We start from the raw sequence: 19780 nt of genomic DNA on the forward strand, positions 1-19780 counted from the left end.
ATTAGATTAAGCAAGAAATTATAATTTATTATTATTAACTTTCATTAATTTCACTTAAGCTTATACTTCATAAACACCTTAATACAAGTTTTTATATGATAATTTAGACAAATATTAAAAATTCATATTTTTAACTCCTTATAGAACACTTAATTCTCATGTTAATGTTTTCAAGCTCAGACCATTAGATTAAGCAAGAAATTCTAATTTTCTATTTTTTACATTCACTTATTTAATTAAAGCTTATACTTAATAACACTTTAATACGTGTTTTTATATGATAATTTAGACAAATATTAAAAATTCATATCTTTAACTCCTTATAGAACACTCAATTCTCATGTTAATGTTTTCAAGCTCATACCATTAGATTAAGCAAGAAATTATAATTTATTATTATTATCTTTCATTATTTCACTTAAGATTATACTTCATAAACATTATAAAACGTGTTTTTATATGATAATTTAGTCAAATATTACAAATCCATATTTTTAACTGCTTATAAATCACTCAATTCTCATGTTAGTGTCATCATACTAAGACCATTAGATTAAGCAAGAAATTCTAATTTATTATTATTAACTTTCATTAATTTCACTTAAGCTTATACTTCATAAACACCTTAATACAAGTTTTTATATGATAATTTAGACAAATATTAAAAATTCATATTTTTAACTCCTTATAGAACACTTAATTCTCATGTTAATGTTTTCAAGCTCAGACCATTAGATTAAGCAAGAAATTCTAATTTTCTATTTTTTACATTCACTTATTTAATTAAAGCTTATACTTAATAACACCTTAATACGTGTTTTTATATGATAATTTAGACAAATATTAAAAATTCATATTTTTAACTCCTTATAGAACACTTAATTCTCATGTTAGTGTCATCAAACTCTGACCATTAGATTCATAAAAGATTTCTAATTTTCTATTATTAACTTTCAATTATTTAATTTAAGCTTTTACTTCACTTACACTATAAAACATGTTTTTATATGATAATTTAGACAAAAATTACAAATTCATATTTTTAACTGCTTATTAATCACTCAATTCTCATGTTAGTGTCATCATACTAAGACCATTAGATTAAGCAAGAAATTATAATTTATTATTATTAACTTTCATTAATTTCACTTAAGCTTATACTTCATAAACATTATAAAACGTATTTTTATATGATAATTTAGACAAATATTAAAAATTCATATGTATTTCATATTGAAAAAAAACATCTGGTAGATTTGTACTTTCTTTTATTATTTATCATAATTATTGTTTCTCCAACTATTATACTTATTTAATCGACTACTTTTTTTTAGATGGCAGTACAGCTGATCACTCAAGGCTTGCTGAGACATGACTTTGCATTCATACCACTTGGGAAAGTATCATCATCTTACATTGAAAATTAACTGGAAGATACTGATAATTATATAGGTTTTATGCAATGTACGTTAAATGATTATTGAATGTAATTGATAGTAAATTAATAGTAGTGTAACAATTGAAAATTTGTTAAAAGTCTGAATAAAGGTTTGGGAAAAACCATTAGCTTGTAATGTTAATTCATAATACTTGCCTTAGCTATATAAATCTTTTAATATTATTTACTACATTTATTTCATTAATAGGTTTTACTTTAACCATAACCCAAAGTGATTTAATTTAAATTGTCAAGTTTCAATAGATGTGTTACGATGATTTATTCAATTATAATTTCATATTATTATGTTCAAACACAGAATTATTTTTGAAGAATAGTAATGTCATACTATATTGAACAATACCTCTTTTTAGGTTGTTTGACGAAGATGGGAACATATTTTCTACTAGAAAAAGTTTTTGCGTTTCAATGTTTAAACAAAAAAATACAATTATACTAAAGAAGACTGTTTGTTATCACAACAGTGATAAATACATTTTGACATTTTTCGAGCATAATGTGCATTCAAGTGTAGATAAAAAAGGAATTATTCGACATTTGTAGATATTACATTAAGATAGTACCTACTACCTATCATGATGGTAGAATAGATTTAAATTTTTCCATCCATTTAATATTCATTTCACACTTTTCACAGTGCTCAATGCTCATTCCTCATAATTTGTTAATTACTGTTACATACTTTTAATTAATTATTTTTGGTCCCTTAATTTTTATGTCAAACACCTCAATATTATGAAACACCTTATTTTTATTTTTTTTAATGTTTTGTTATTTATTATTTTGAATATTTTTTGATTTTAGTTAAATATTTTAAGTGGGCATTACTTAGAAACAAATGTTACTGCATAAAAAACGCCTTACATACTATTTCCTGGCAAGTTTTTCATTCATTCTAGGATACATATTAATGTTGTTCTTTTTGAAAACATTTCTCTAAATGTATTTTAAAATTAAGTTGCTTTTATTTGCATATCTGCGGTAAAAAAATATTTATCGTAAAGATGCTATATGTGAAACACGGGCTCAAACAAAAGGAGACTTTAAAATACTTTTTTTTGTATCAAAAGACAAATCTATAAATGTTGAAAAGCTAGTTCATGAAGACTTATTGAAAAGAATGAGTATAAACTTCTCACTCATAAAATAATAGCATCATTTTCTGGTGAATATATCATAATATAAACTTTGATTATCTGTTAAAATGTGATGGCGATTCTTTTTGACAATGTGTTATTAATTGTCAATGAGGTAGAACATAAGCCTAAAAAAAGGTTCTACTGGGGATATTTTGATGGTAATGCAAATATTAAAAATAAGAGGTTAATTTAAATAAACTGATTGGATTGCATGTGATAGATATTTACTGTATGCTTTGGGAGGAGGCTATGTTTTATCCAAAGATCTTAACTTCTAAATATTGAAGAATCGCGATTACTTAAGGTAAGTTGATCATAGTAGCATAATATAAAGTAATAAGAGAAAATATTGATATTAAGTTTAGCAAATTTTTTATGTAATAGCATTGATTATCTATAATCAATGGTAATAGCTAACTAATTATAACGGTTTTATTAAAATGATTGATTAACTATCCTTAAAAGAGAAGATGTTTCGGTTGGCGCTTTGGTAAGTCCATTAAATATTACTAGAAAACATGACCGGTGATTAGACACACAATGATGTCAAAATGATTATTTATTAACACATAAACGTAGTCCTGAAATGATGAGACTGCACTGGTCAAACATTATTCAGACTGGAAAACTATGTGATAGAGAGTTAAAAAATATGGCTTCCTACAAATATAACTGGTCAGTGATGCCATCTAAATGTTGTGTTAGAAATTTGTCTTTAATTCCATGAATACATTTTTCAACATAAAAAGACTGATGTAATTATTAATATAATACATTTGAACATTGGAGTTTGTTTTCAGTTTTGAATAAAATATATATATATATATTAACAACACCAATTTTATATTGAAATTAAATTTTATTCTTATTATGTTTTCAATTCATGAAAATATTACAAATTACAATAATTTGTTCTTATACCGTAAGAAAATGAACATAACATTATACATTATATGTATGTATAAATAAAATAAAAAAAAATTATATCATTTTTAATATGTGTTATTTTTTCTTCCTGTCTGTTATACATTTAGGACAGAACCATTTTCCTTTAGGCTTGGTAGTTAATTTGACACATGCAAAGTGGAACCATTCAATAGGACACTAAAATAATAAAAGTACACAATTAATTAAATATGATAAAAAATTGAAACAATATTTACAATAAAAATTAAGATTGTTATTATTTTTTCAATGGTTTAAGTAGGTATTTAATAAATTGTTTTATAAAATAAAAAAGATAAATACATAAATAATTAATAAATTAAAATTAAAGTTCTTACATCAGGATTATCACAGCCAATCATTTCTCCATAAGAAACTTGGTTGCATAAACAATACGTTGGCTCATTTGGATCAACGGGCATATCTAATACTTCAGCCGAGTGTGCACCTCCGGCACCAACTAATGCACCAGTAAGGGAACTAGTTTCTACTGTAACGCTGGTTACACTATTTGTAGGGTTTGTTGGATTAGTGACAACATTAATTAAAGGTGTTTTACTAGGTGCTGCACTTGTTGTTTTTGTAACTCCTGAAAAATGTTGGTAATTATTATATAAAGAAATCAACTTAAATATGACTAAAATTTTGTTGTATACAAACCTTTTTTCAGTTGTTTCTTTTTAGATGTTTTTATTGGAGCTGTTTCTTCTTCACTCGATGCACTCTTCTTTTTAATTTCTTTGTCTTTCATCTTTTTACATTCTCCTGGAAGCAATACACATAAAGAAATGACCAAATACATTATTGGAATAATAATATGAAATAATGCAGAACACCTACGTTTTTGTGAATTTTCTTCTATATTTCTTGTAGCACTAATGACTCTGTCTTGAATTTCAGCTTCAAAGCGTGCTAAATCTGAATCAAATTCTCTAATATGTTTATCTACCTGTAAGATACAATGGAATAGAACATTTTTACGGTAATGTTAATAATTCAAAATCAACATACCATTTCATAAGTTTGTATAGACAATTGAACTTTATCATCGCTATATTCTTTCGCTTTGTCAAACTGACATTGTATGCTGGTCATCATTTCGCGTTTTTTATCTGCTGTGTATCCCTTGGAATTTGACATATAATCGTCTGTCAGTTTGTCAACGTTGCGCATTAATTCTTGAACTCTGGAGTCAAGATCTCGCATCAGAGTGAAGTTTCGTTGTAACTCAACAGGAAGATTCTCTAAATCTAAAATATAACTTTGATAGTACATCGTTTAATTGCAACAACAAAAAAAAACTTACTGTTCAGATAGTGTTTCAAGTTAAGAGCAGAAGTCATTTTTATTATTTTATGATTCGGCTGAGAATTATTGAAGAAAAAAATAAGTATAAGTATACTTATACTTGTATACTTGTATACTAAAACAAACGGGAATTTTATGTGTTTGATCAACTTTTACAGAAAGTGCCTTATAAAATATAAATTTCTTCTGTTTATATTTTTGATAATATTTTTAGTGAATAAGACGTGAATCACACCATTTTGATATAACAATGATATTATGTAACTGCCCGATGACCGTATAAACAATAAACGTACAAATAAATATGCCAAGTTTGGCAACACTGTACGAATACAACATTTCAAACATTTCTAATTTTCAAATAAGCCAATTATTAGTCGAGTCAAACGACATTTATATTTTATTTATTTAGACGGTTTATACTTTATACCCAAACACCTAATTAAATAAAATTATATATATATATGTTACGGTAAATTATGTTAAATGAAAATTAACATTATTCACATGTTATTAACGTTATTTACCAAATACACAAGTGATTATCGTTATAAACCGGATAATCACGTTAATGATTAAATACACAGGTATTTGTTGTTATAGATCATCAGATATGCAAGTGAATCTCAAGTAGGTTGTATTTTTAAAAAGAGAAAAAATGCATTATTATTTTTTATTTATTTTTACAAGTTATACTGCCATGACATTTACTATTACATAATTGTTCAGCCCCACGGCAAGCACAATGCTTATTATTATAACCAGTCTTGCAATAGCAACGCTGGTACTTTCAAGGGCCCGCAACCGAATAATTACTAGCTGCTTCTCTCAGACCTCAGTGTCAACTGTAGTCTACCATCAGCTAATTTTATCACATTGTCCATGTCCAATAGATTTTCTTCGTAAACAGCTATTTCTTGGCGTGTGTAATTGTATTTAATAAAACCATATTCCCGGTGGCGTAGTTTAGAATTGGTTCTGGGGTGGAATTGGGATATAAGTTTATACTATCATTCTTAGTCTTCACAAGAAAATAACGATAATTCCCTCATTCGTACACACACACACACACACACACACAAATAAATATAAATGCGTAAATATATTATTAATTAAAAAAAAGAAACATTGACCATTTAAGACCTAGAAATATTATACATAAACCTACCTATTAATATATATGTTTAGTGGCTGTAACCTTATATGTTGCAATAATACGATTTTATTGGTAGGTATTCAATAGTTGATCGTTTTTAGCTAGTTGTTTATAAAATGATTTTTTTATTTTCATCGTGTACTAGCTAGCACTTATGTGCATGCTTTTACGAAATAACTATAGGAACCTACTCAGTCTGCGCGCGATGTAATCTCTATTATAGTATTATTCGTATTTCGTACATGAATTTTATTGTCGTTAACTATTTATTTTATACCTTCTTATTTTAGGCTATTTTAAATGTTTGACATTGTTAGGAACCCTTGCACACACACTTTAGATTAGTAAGCATATTATACAATAATATAGTAGTGTAAGCAATATGTGTATTCTTTTTGCAAGCGACTGCGTCGCCAAGACAAGAACGTAGAATAAGCAAGTAAGTCGTGAATAAGTAGCCGATTCGTATGATACTGTGTTATTTAAATATTCTTATAATAAAATAATTAATAAAATATTTTCTTAAAGTCAAACAGATTTTGTGTAGTGTTTTGAATACAAACCGTAAGTGAACGAACTCTTTTACAACATATATATACCTTTTGGCCTTAACCGAAAGAGTATATAACAACATGTCATTCTGTAATAAAACAAATTAATTTGTGTCTACATGAGACGGTGGTGTACCGTGTACCTAATGAGCAGGCAAGTAGCTAAAATATTTCTACAAGGGGAAGGCCAATAATTTTTGGACCGTTTATCATTTTTCATAATTTTTCCCAATGAAATACTTGTAGGGGGCTTATCTCTCACATTCGTCATTAGGCGGTATGCCATATAAAGAAAATCTTATTAATTTATATTAATAATTTACTTTTGGTTAGTAATTGATTAAAAAGAAATGTTTTTTCAACAAGTATACCTAGACCCGGACCTTACTGCCTAAGCAGTGTAGGCTACACAACCACGGATTTAAGGGCACGGGCACTACTTACTATCCTCATATTTTTTTTTTTAAACTAGAAAAATTGCTACCCGTCATTGCATTCAAATTTAACACATCCATTATAGTGACCAGTGACCTACTCTCCATCTCTACTATACACCGGAACGATACCCACTTATTTAATATTGAAAAGGAGCAAATTTTCAGTTGTACAATTAATAGTCACACTTATAATAGGTACATTTATATTCTACAAAACATTCTGGTATATTAGTAGGTACTATCTTTTATGGCTTATCATAATTATTATTTCTTATCGTCTGTTTATATATTATGTCTATATTTCATATCAATTTACAGTTTTACATTCGTATTTGTATTTGAGTTTCAGCTGTCAATTGTTTTCAATAATTTTGTAAAAAATGAAGTTTGTCTGTTAGTTTATGTTTTGATTGTTTCCATTTCAAAATTATTCAGTGTTGTCCACGTACTAGTTGTTATATAAAAATTGTTGTCCTCCTTACGGTGTCTAGTAGCGACATTTTATCCTCCAAACATTATACATATTTAACTTACAATTTTTTTTTTAGATGGCAGTACAGCAGATCATTCAATACATGCTGAGACATGAATTCACATTTCTACCACTATGCTAAATATCAACATCCTACGTTGAAAATGTACTAGACGATACTGCTAATAATAAGGGTTTTGTGCAACGTGCGTGTAATGGGTATTGAATTTAATTGATATTAAATTAATAGTAGTGTAACAAAAAGTCAGTGTCATGAAACCCTGACCATTAGATTATAAGCAAATGATTCTAATTTTCAATAATTGACATTCAAATATTACATTTAAGCTGATACTTCATAAACACAATAAAACATGATTTTACATGGTAATTTTAACAAATATTACAGAGTCATATTTTTAACTGCTTATAAATCACTCAATTCTCATGTTAGTGTTTAGACTACTAGATTATGACAATGACTCTTATTGTATAATGTATACAAGTATTACAAACTCTTATTATTTTAATATTGAAAATCAGCAATTTTATGTTAATGTACAAGTGTATTCTTTACTTATATTTTGTTTTACATTAAAACTGAACAAAACATTCTGGTAGATTTGTACTATCTCTTTTGTTGCTAAGCATTATAATTATTTCTTTAACCTTTATACATATATAACTGACTACTTTGTGTTTTAGATGGCAGTACAGCAGATCACTCGAGGCATGCTGAGACCATGAATTCACATTTCTATCACTTGGGAAAGTTACAACATCTTCCGTTGTAAATGGAATAGAAGGTACTGCTAATATTAATGGTTTTATGCAACGTGTGTGTAATGGGTATTGAATGTAATTGATATTCAATTAATAGTAGTGTTACAAAAAGTTAGTGTCACAAAACCCTAACCATTATATTAAGTAAATGGTTCTTATTTACCATTATTAACTTCCATATATTTCATTTAGGCTCATACTTAATAATAAACACTATAAAACGTGCTTATATATCATAATTTTGACGAATATTACAAATTCATATTTTTAGCTGCTCATAAAAATCTCAATTATCAAGTTAGTGTCATGAAACCTAGACAATTAGATTAAGTAAACGATTCTTATTTACCATTACTAACATCCATATTTGTCATTTAAGCTGATACTTCATAAACACTATAAAACATGTTTTTTATATGATAATATTGACTAATATTACAAATTCATACTTTGAACTGCCTGTAAAACACTGTATTCTCAAGTTATTCTCCAACCGTTATACATTATTAACTTACTACATTTTTTCAGATGGCAGTATATCAGATCAATCAAGGCACGCTGAGACACGAATTCACATTTCTACCACCAAGGAAAGTATCAACATCCTATGTTGAAAATGGACTAGAAGATACTGATAATAATATTGGATTTATGCAATGTGCGTGCAATGGTTATTGAATATAATTGATACTAAATTAATACCTGTGAAACAATTGAGATTTGTTAAATATCTGAATAAAATAATAGTAAACACCTTTAGCTTGTATTGTTTATTCTTAAAATTTACCTATGCTATAAATATATTTTATTTTTACTATATTTAAATGATCATTATAAAACATTTATAAAACACTCAAATATTAAGTTAATGTTTAGTAACTTGAACAATAGTTTAAGAAATTTACCATTATTATCTTTCACGTGTTTCATTTAACCTGGTATTTTGAATACACTATAATACATGTTTTTATATGATAATTTTGACTAATTTCTATTTTAAACTGCTTATAAAACACTCAAAATTATTAAATGTATGCACCGACAGAGGGCGGTAGTGGGGACGACATCCGTCGGCCGATGCCCGATCGCCTCAGAGAAAAACTAGTTGGTTGTGTGCCGTTCACCGGACGGGCGTTTAACGTAACTGGTCTTTGTTTTTACTTAGCTTTTGCGTGTAGTTGTTGTTCATTTAATAAAGATTTTTGATATTATAAACGAATTGTTCATATTTTATGCCCCAAGTTAACACAAGTAAGTGTCTTGATCCTTGACTACTCGATTAAGAAAATGATTCTAATTTATCATTTTTAACTTGCACACGTTTCATTTAACCTGATATTTTTACTTCTTAAAAACTATAAAATATGATTTTATAAGTTAATTTTGACGAATAATACAAATTAATATTTTTAGATTTTGAACGGACTGATGAATGTAATGATTTCACAATGATGTTTGTATTATTTTTGTGTCCGTCGTCACTTTTTGGAGTAGTAATAATGCTTCGTTTTTGACTTCAGCCCCTCTTTGAAAAGACAAAATCGATTTTTTGATTTTGCCGTAAGTCAAAAACGAATCATTGTAAATACTTGAAATTTTCAACAAACGTTTATATTAGCGTTATCGATTTGCGATTAAATTTTCAAAATATTTCGACATTTTTTAAGCTACTTATAGACAATTGAAACTTATCGTAGTAAAAAATAAATCAAAAATCGTTAGTCACAATTTTTGTTTATAAGCATTTAAAGTTCAAATGTTTAGAAAATATATCAAAATCACGAAAAGTTGCAAAGACATTTGAAGTTGAAAATTCGTAAAATCTTTGTGATTTATACTTAAGGTTCAAAAATCCAATACTAGGTTATCCATAAGTTTTCCTTCAAGTAACCGTAAAAAAAAAAAAATCCATTGTCAATATAGAAAACATTTTATGTGCGTATGAAATATAATTTTTTACGAAATCGCGTAAAATAACGATATAATACAATTTAAATATAGGTAATAATATAATATATCCAACTAATTATCATTGACTGACAAATCATCTCCGTTCAGAATCGTTTTTCGTATACAATGCTACCCGTCGTTGCATTCAAATTTAACACATCCATTATAGTGACCAGTGACCTACTCTCCATCTCTACTATACACCGGAACGATATCCGCTTATTTAATATTGAAAAGGAGCAAATTTTCAGTTGTACAATTAATAGTCACACTTATAATAGGTACATTTATATTCTACAAAACATTCTGGTATATTAGTAGGTACTATCTTTTATGGCTTATCATAATTATTATTTCTTATCGTCTGTTTATATATTATGTCTATATTTCATATCAATTTACAGTTTTACATTCGTATTTGTATTTGAGTTTCAGCTGTCAATTGTTTTCAATAATTTTGTAAAAAATGAAGTTTGTCTGTTAGTTTATGTTTTGATTGTTTCCATTTCAAAATTATTCAGTGTTGTCCACGTACTAGTTGTTATATAAAAATTGTTGTCCTCCTTACGGTGTCTAGTAGCGACATTTTATCCTCCAAACATTATACATATTTAACTTACAATTTTTTTTTTAGATGGCAGTACAGCAGATCATTCAATACATGCTGAGACATGAATTCACATTTCTACCACTATGCTAAATATCAACATCCTACGTTGAAAATGTACTAGACGATACTGCTAATAATAATGGTTTTGTGCAACGTGAGTGTAATGGGTATTAAATTTAATTGATATTAAATTAATAGTAGTGTAACAAAAAGTCAGTGTCATGAAACCCTGACCATTAGATTATAAGCAAATGATTCTAATTTTCCATAATTGACATCCAAATATTACATTTATGATGATACTTCATAAACACAATTAAAAATGATTTAATATCATAATTTTGATATGATAATTTTAAAAAATATTACAAAGTCATACTTTGAACTGCTTGTAAAACACTGTATTCTCAAGTTATTCTCCAAACACTATACATATTCAACTGACCATTTTTTATTTTTAGATGGCAGTACAGCAGATCACTCAATACATGCTGAGACATGAATTCACATTTCTACCACTATGCAAAATATCAACATCCTACGTTGAAAATGTACTAGACGATACTGCTAATAATAAGGGTTTTGTGCAACGTGCGTGTAATGGATATTGAATTTAATTGATATTAAATTAATAGTAGTGTAACAAAAAGTCAGTGTCATGAAACCCTGACCATTAGATTATAAGCAAATGATTCTAATTTTCAATAATTGACATTCAAATATTACATTTAAGCTGATACTTCATAAACACAATAAAACATGATTTTACATGGTAATTTTAACAAATATTACAGAGTCATATTTTTAACTGCTTATAAATCACTCAATTCTCATGTTAGTGTTTAGACTACTAGATTATGACAATGACTCTTATTGTATAATGTATACAAGTATTACAAACTCTTATTATTTTAATATTGAAAATCAGCAATTTTATGTTAATGTACAAGTGTATTCTTTACTTATATTTTGTTTTACATTAAAACTGAACAAAACATTCTGGTAGATTTGTACTATCTCTTTTGTTGCTAAGCATTATAATTATTTCTTTAACCTTTATACATATATAACTGACTACTTTGTGTTTTAGATGGCAGTACAGCAGATCACTCGAGGCATGCTGAGACCATGAATTCACATTTCTATCACTTGGGAAAGTTACAACATCTTCCGTTGTAAATGGAATAGAAGGTACTGCTAATATTAATGGTTTTATGCAACGTGTGTGTAATGGGTATTGAATGTAATTGATATTCAATTAATAGTAGTGTTACAAAAAGTTAGTGTCACAAAACCCTAACCATTATATTAAGTAAATGGTTCTTATTTACCATTATTAACTTCCATATATTTCATTTAGGCTCATACTTAATAATAAACACTATAAAACGTGCTTATATATCATAATTTTGACGAATATTACAAATTCATATTTTTAGCTGCTCATAAAAATCTCAATTATCAAGTTAGTGTCATGAAACCTAGACAATTAGATTAAGTAAACGATTCTTATTTACCATTACTAACATCCATATTTGTCATTTAAGCTGATACTTCATAAACACTATAAAACATGTTTTTTATATGATAATATTGACTAATATTACAAATTCATACTTTGAACTGCCTGTAAAACACTGTATTCTCAAGTTATTCTCCAACCGTTATACATTATTAACTTACTACATTTTTTCAGATGGCAGTATATCAGATCAATCAAGGCACGCTGAGACACGAATTCACATTTCTACCACCAAGGAAAGTATCAACATCCTATGTTGAAAATGGACTAGAAGATACTGATAATAATATTGGATTTATGCAATGTGCGTGCAATGGTTATTGAATATAATTGATACTAAATTAATACCTGTGAAACAATTGAGATTTGTTAAATATCTGAATAAAATAATAGTAAACACCTTTAGCTTGTATTGTTTATTCTTAAAATTTACCCATGCTATAAATATATTTTATTTTTACTATATTTAAATGATCATTATAAAACATTTATAAAACACTCAAATATTAAGTTAATGTTTAGTAACTTGAACAATAGTTTAAGAAATTTACCATTATTATCTTTCACGTGTTTCATTTAACCTGGTATTTTGAATACACTATAATACATGTTTTTATATGATAATTTTGACTAATTTCTATTTTAAACTGCTTATAAAACACTCAAAATTATTAAATGTATGCACCGACAGAGGGCGGTAGTGGGGACGACATCCGTCGGCCGATGCCCGATCGCCTCAGAGAAAAACTAGTTGGTTGTGTGCCGTTCACTGGACGGGCGTTTAACGTAACTGGTCTTTGTTTTTACTTAGCTTTTGCGTGTAGTTGTTGTTCATTTAATAAAGATTTTTGATATTATAAACGAATTGTTCATATTTTATGCCCCAAGTTAACACAAGTAAGTGTCTTGATCCTTGACTACTCGATTAAGAAAATGATTCTAATTTATCATTTTTAACTTGCACACGTTTCATTTAACCTGATATTTTTACTTCTTAAAAACTATAAAATATGATTTTATAAGTTAATTTTGACGAATAATACAAATTAATATTTTTAGATTTTGAACGGACTGATGAATGTAATGATTTCACAATGATGTTTGTATTATTTTTGTGTCCGTCGTCACTTTTTGGAGTAGTAATAATGCTTCGTTTTTGACTTCAGCCCCTCTTTGAAAAGACAAAATCGATTTTTTGATTTTGCCGTAAGTCAAAAACGAATCATTGTAAATACTTGAAATTTTCAACAAACGTTTATATTAGCGTTATCGATTTGCGATTAAATTTTCAAAATATTTCGACATTTTTTAAGCTACTTATAGACAATTGAAACTTATCGTAGTAAAAAATAAATCAAAAATCGTTAGTCACAATTTTTGTTTATAAGCATTTAAAGTTCAAATGTTTAGAAAATATATCAAAATCACGAAAAGTTGCAAAGACATTTGAAGTTGAAAATTCGTAAAATCTTTGTGATTTATACTTAAGGTTCAAAAATCCAATACTAGGTTATCCATAAGTTTTCCTTCAAGTAACCGTAAAAAAAAAAAATCCATTGTCAATATAGAAAACATTTTATGTGCGTATGAAATATAATTTTTTACGAAATCGCGTAAAATAACGATATATTACAATTTAAATATAGGTAATAATATAATATATCCAACTAATTATCATTGACTGACAAATCATCTCCGTTCAGAATCGTTTTTCGTATACAATGCTACCCGTCGTTGCATTCAAATTTAACACATCCATTATAGTGACCAGTGACCTACTCTCCATCTCTACTATACACCGGAACGATATCCGCTTATTTAATATTGAAAAGGAGCAAACTTTCAGTTGTACAATTAATAGTCACACTTATAATAGGTACATTTATATTCTACAAAACATTCTGGTATATTAGTAGGTACTATCTTTTATGGCTTATCATAATTATTATTTCTTATCGTCTGTTTATATATTATGTCTATATTTCATATCAATTTACAGTTTTACATTCGTATTTGTATTTGAGTTTCAACTGTCAATTGTTTTCAATAATTTTGTAAAAAAATGATGTTTGTCTGTTAGTTTATGTTTTGATTGTTTCCATTTCAAAATTATTCAGTGTTGTCCACGTACTAGTTGTTATATAAAAATTGTTGTCCTCCTTACGGTGTCTAGTAGCGACATTTTATCCTCCAAACATTATACATATTTAACTTACAATTTTTTTTTTAGATGGCAGTACAGCAGATCATTCAATACATGCTGAGACATGAATTCACATTTCTACCACTATGCTAAATATCAACATCCTACGTTGAAAATGTACTAGACGATACTGCTAATAATAATGGTTTTGTGCAACGTGAGTGTAATGGGTATTAAATTTAATTGATATTAAATTAATAGTAGTGTAACAAAAAGTCAGTGTCATGAAACCCTGACCATTAGATTATAAGCAAATGATTCTAATTTTCCATAATTGACATTCAAATATTACATTTATGATGATACTTCATAAACACAATTAAAAATGATTTAATATCATAATTTTGATATGATAATTTTAAAAAATATTACAAAGTCATACTTTGAACTGCTTGTAAAACACTGTATTCTCAAGTTATTCTCCAAACACTATACATATTCAACTGACCATTTTTTATTTTTAGATGGCAGTACAGCAGATCACTCAATACATGCTGAGACATGAATTCACATTTCTACCACTATGCAAAATATCAACATCCTACGTTGAAAATGTACTAGACGATACTGCTAATAATAAGGGTTTTGTGCAACGTGCGTGTAATGGATATTGAATTTAATTGATATTAAATTAATAGTAGTGTAACAAAAAGTCAGTGTCATGAAACCCTGACCATTAGATTATAAGCAAATGATTCTAATTTTCAATAATTGACATTCAAATATTACATTTAAGCTGATACTTCATAAACACAATAAAACATGATTTTACATGGTAATTTTAACAAATATTACAGAGTCATATTTTTAACTGCTTATAAATCACTCAATTCTCATGTTAGTGTTTAGACTACTAGATTATGACAATGACTCTTATTGTATAATGTATACAAGTATTACAAACTCTTATTATTTTAATATTGAAAATCAGCAATTTTATGTTAATGTACAAGTGTATTCTTTACTTATATTTTGTTTTACATTAAAACTGAACAAAACATTCTGGTAGATTTGTACTATCTCTTTTGTTGCTAAGCATTATAATTATTTCTTTAACCTTTATACATATATAACTGACTACTTTGTGTTTTAGATGGCAGTACAGCAGATCACTCGAGGCATGCTGAGACCATGAATTCACATTTCTATCACTTGGGAAAGTTACAACATCTTCCGTTGTAAATGGAATAGAAGGTACTGCTAATATTAATGGTTTTATGCAACGTGTGTGTAATGGGTATTGAATGTAATTGATATTCAATTAATAGTAGTGTTACAAAAAGTTAGTGTCACAAAACCCTAACCATTATATTAAGTAAATGGTTCTTATTTACCATTATTAACTTCCATATATTTCATTTAGGCTCATACTTAATAATAAACACTATAAAACGTGCTTATATATCATAATTTTGACGAATATTACAAATTCATATTTTTAGCTGCTCATAAAAATCTCAATTATCAAGTTAGTGTCATGAAACCTAGACAATTAGATTAAGTAAACGATTCTTATTTACCATTACTAACATCCATATTTGTCATTTAAGCTGATACTTCATAAACACTATAAAACATGTTTTTTATATGATAATATTGACTAATATTACAAATTCGTACTTTGAACTGCCTGTAAAACACTGTATTCTCAAGTTATTCTCCAACCGTTATACATTATTAACTTACTACATTTTTTCAGATGGCAGTATATCAGATCAATCAAGGCACGCTGAGACACGAATTCACATTTCTACCACCAAGGAAAGTATCAACATCCTATGTTGAAAATGGACTAGAAGATACTGATAATAATATTGGATTTATGCAATGTGCGTGCAATGGTTATTGAATATAATTGATACTAAATTAATACCTGTGAAACAATTGAGATTTGTTAAATATCTGAATAAAATAATAGTAAACACCTTTAGCTTGTATTGTTTATTCTTAAAATTTACCTATGCTATAAATATATTTTATTTTTACTATATTTAAATGATCATTATAAAACATTTATAAAACACTCAAATATTAAGTTAATGTTTAGTAACTTGAACAATAGTTTAAGAAATTTACCATTATTATCTTTCACGTGTTTCATTTAACCTGGTATTTTGAATACACTATAATACATGTTTTTATATGATAATTTTGACTAATTTCTATTTTAAACTGCTTATAAAACACTCAAAATTATTAAATGTATGCACCGACAGAGGGCGGTAGTGGGGACGACATCCGTCGGCCGATGCCCGATCGCCTCAGAGAAAAACTAGTTGGTTGTGTGCCGTTCACCGGACGGGCGTTTAACGTAACTGGTCTTTGTTTTTACTTAGCTTTTGCGTGTAGTTGTTGTTCATTTAATAAAGATTTTTGATATTATAAACGAATTGTTCATATTTTATGCCCCAAGTTAACACAAGTAAGTGTCTTGATCCTTGACTACTCGATTAAGAAAATGATTCTAATTTATCATTTTTACCATTTTTTATTTTTAGATGGCAGTACAGCAGATCACTCAATACATGCTGAGACATGAATTCACATTTCTACCACTATGCAAAATATCAACATCCTACGTTGAAAATGTACTAGACGATACTGCTAATAATAAGGGTTTTGTGCAACGTGCGTGTAATGGATATTGAATTTAATTGATATTAAATTAATAGTAGTGTAACAAAAAGTCAGTGTCATGAAACCCTGACCATTAGATTATAAGCAAATGATTCTAATTTTCAATAATTGACATTCAAATATTACATTTAAGCTGATACTTCATAAACACAATAAAACATGATTTTACATGGTAATTTTAACAAATATTACAGAGTCATATTTTTAACTGCTTATAAATCACTCAATTCTCATGTTAGTGTTTAGACTACTAGATTATGACAATGACTCTTATTGTATAATGTATACAAGTATTACAAACTCTTATTATTTTAATATTGAAAATCAGCAATTTTATGTTAATGTACAAGTGTATTCTTTACTTATATTTTGTTTTACATTAAAACTGAACAAAACATTCTGGTAGATTTGTACTATCTCTTTTGTTGCTAAGCATTATAATTATTTCTTTAACCTTTATACATATATAACTGACTACTTTGTGTTTTAGATGGCAGTACAGCAGATCACTCGAGGCATGCTGAGACCATGAATTCACATTTCTATCACTTGGGAAAGTTACAACATCTTCCGTTGTAAATGGAATAGAAGGTACTGCTAATATTAATGGTTTTATGCAACGTGTGTGTAATGGGTATTGAATGTAATTGATATTCAATTAATAGTAGTGTTACAAAAAGTTAGTGTCACAAAACCCTAACCATTATATTAAGTAAATGGTTCTTATTTACCATTATTAACTTCCATATATTTCATTTAGGCTCATACTTAATAATAAACACTATAAAACGTGCTTATATATCATAATTTTGACGAATATTACAAATTCATATTTTTAGCTGCTCATAAAAATCTCAATTATCAAGTTAGTGTCATGAAACCTAGACAATTAGATTAAGTAAACGATTCTTATTTACCATTACTAACATCCATATTTGTCATTTAAGCTGATACTTCATAAACACTATAAAACATGTTTTTTATATGATAATATTGACTAATATTACAAATTCATACTTTGAACTGCCTGTAAAACACTGTATTCTCAAGTTATTCTCCAACCGTTATACATTATTAACTTACTACATTTTTTCAGATGGCAGTATATCAGATCAATCAAGGCACGCTGAGACACGAATTCACATTTCTACCACCAAGGAAAGTATCAACATCCTATGTTGAAAATGGACTAGAAGATACTGATAATAATATTGGATTTATGCAATGTGCGTGCAATGGTTATTGAATATAATTGATACTAAATTAATACCTGTGAAACAATTGAGATTTGTTAAATATCTGAATAAAATAATAGTAAACACCTTTAGCTTGTATTGTTTATTCTTAAAATTTACCTATGCTATAAATATATTTTATTTTTACTATATTTAAATGATCATTATAAAACATTTATAAAACACTCAAATATTAAGTTAATGTTTAGTAACTTGAACAATAGTTTAAGAAATTTACCATTATTATCTTTCACGTGTTTCATTTAACCTGGTATTTTGAATACACTATAATACATGTTTTTATATGATAATTTTGACTAATTTCTATTTTAAACTGCTTATAAAACACTCAAAATTATTAAATGTATGCACCGACAGAGGGCGGTAGTGGGGACGACATCCGTCGGCCGATGCCCGATCGCCTCAGAGAAAAACTAGTTGGTTGTGTGCCGTTCACCGGACGGGCGTTTAACGTAACTGGTCTTTGTTTTTACTTAGCTTTTGCGTGTAGTTGTTGTTCATTTAATAAAGATTTTTGATATTATAAACGAATTGTTCATATTTTATGCCCCAAGTTAACACAAGTAAGTGTCTTGATCCTTGACTACTCGATTAAGAAAATGATTCTAATTTATCATTTTTAACTTGCACACGTTTCATTTAACCTGATATTTTTACTTCTTAAAAACTATAAAATATGATTTTATAAGTTAATTTTGACGAATAATACAAATTAATATTTTTAGATTTTGAACGGACTGATGAATGTAATGATTTCACAATGATGTTTGTATTATTTTTGTGTCCGTCGTCACTTTTTGGAGTAGTAATAATGCTTCGTTTTTGACTTCAGCCCCTCTTTGAAAAGACAAAATCGATTTTTTGATTTTGCCGTAAGTCAAAAACGAATCATTGTAAATACTTGAAATTTTCAACAAACGTTTATATTAGCGTTATCGATTTGCGATTAAATTTTCAAAATATTTCGACATTTTTTAAGCTACTTATAGACAATTGAAACTTATCGTAGTAAAAAATAAATCAAAAATCGTTAGTCACAATTTTTGTTTATAAGCATTTAAAGTTCAAATGTTTAGAAAATATATCAAAATCACGAAAAGTTGCAAAGACATTTGAAGTTGAAAATTCGTAAAATCTTTGTGATTTATACTTAAGGTTCAAAAATCCAATACTAGGTTATCCATAAGTTTTCCTTCAATTAACCGTAAAAAAAAAAAATCCATTGTCAATATAGAAAACATTTTATGTGCGTATGAAATATAATTTTTTACGAAATCGCGTAAAATAACGATATATTACAATTTAAATATAGGTAATAATATAATATATCCAACTAATTATCATTGACTGAC

At 27.4% G+C, this 19780-nt stretch overlaps 1 protein-coding gene and 1 pseudogene across 1 annotated transcript; one reads left to right on the plus strand and one right to left on the minus strand.

Moving 5' to 3' along the window:
- Positions 1-2297: 2297 nt before the first annotated feature.
- On the plus strand, positions 2298-3325 carry LOC132931152 (beta-1,3-galactosyltransferase 6-like; annotated as a pseudogene).
- A 112-nt stretch (positions 3326-3437) lies between these two features.
- On the minus strand, positions 3438-5062 carry LOC132931225 (inhibitor of growth protein 5-like). The gene is made up of 6 exons (XM_060997347.1): positions 4850-5062; positions 4555-4793; positions 4384-4492; positions 4204-4308; positions 3882-4132; positions 3438-3702 (listed from the first exon to the last, which is right to left on the minus strand). The coding sequence occupies exons 1-6, from the start codon at positions 4884-4886 to the stop codon at positions 3601-3603; spliced, it is 843 nt and encodes a 280-aa protein (XP_060853330.1). The 5' UTR covers positions 4887-5062; the 3' UTR covers positions 3438-3600.
- Between the last annotated feature and the right edge of the window lie 14718 nt (positions 5063-19780).

This window comes from Rhopalosiphum padi, unplaced genomic scaffold, assembly GCF_020882245.1.
Source record: "Rhopalosiphum padi isolate XX-2018 unplaced genomic scaffold, ASM2088224v1 scaffold1, whole genome shotgun sequence".
NCBI lineage: Eukaryota > Metazoa > Arthropoda > Insecta > Hemiptera > Aphididae > Rhopalosiphum > Rhopalosiphum padi.

Excerpts from the sequence above, each read along its gene's own strand:
- LOC132931225 (XM_060997347.1), bottom strand. The coding sequence starts at position 4,886 with ATGACTTCTGCTCTTAACTTGAAACACTATCTGAACA. Across the intron at positions 4,794-4,849 it reads CTTGAAACACTATCTGAACA|ATTTAGAGAATCTTCCTGTT; the intron begins GTAAGTTTTTTT and ends GTTATATTTTAG. Across the intron at positions 3,703-3,881 it reads TTGGCTGTGATAATCCTGAT|TGTCCTATTGAATGGTTCCA; the intron begins GTAAGAACTTTA and ends TTATTATTTTAG.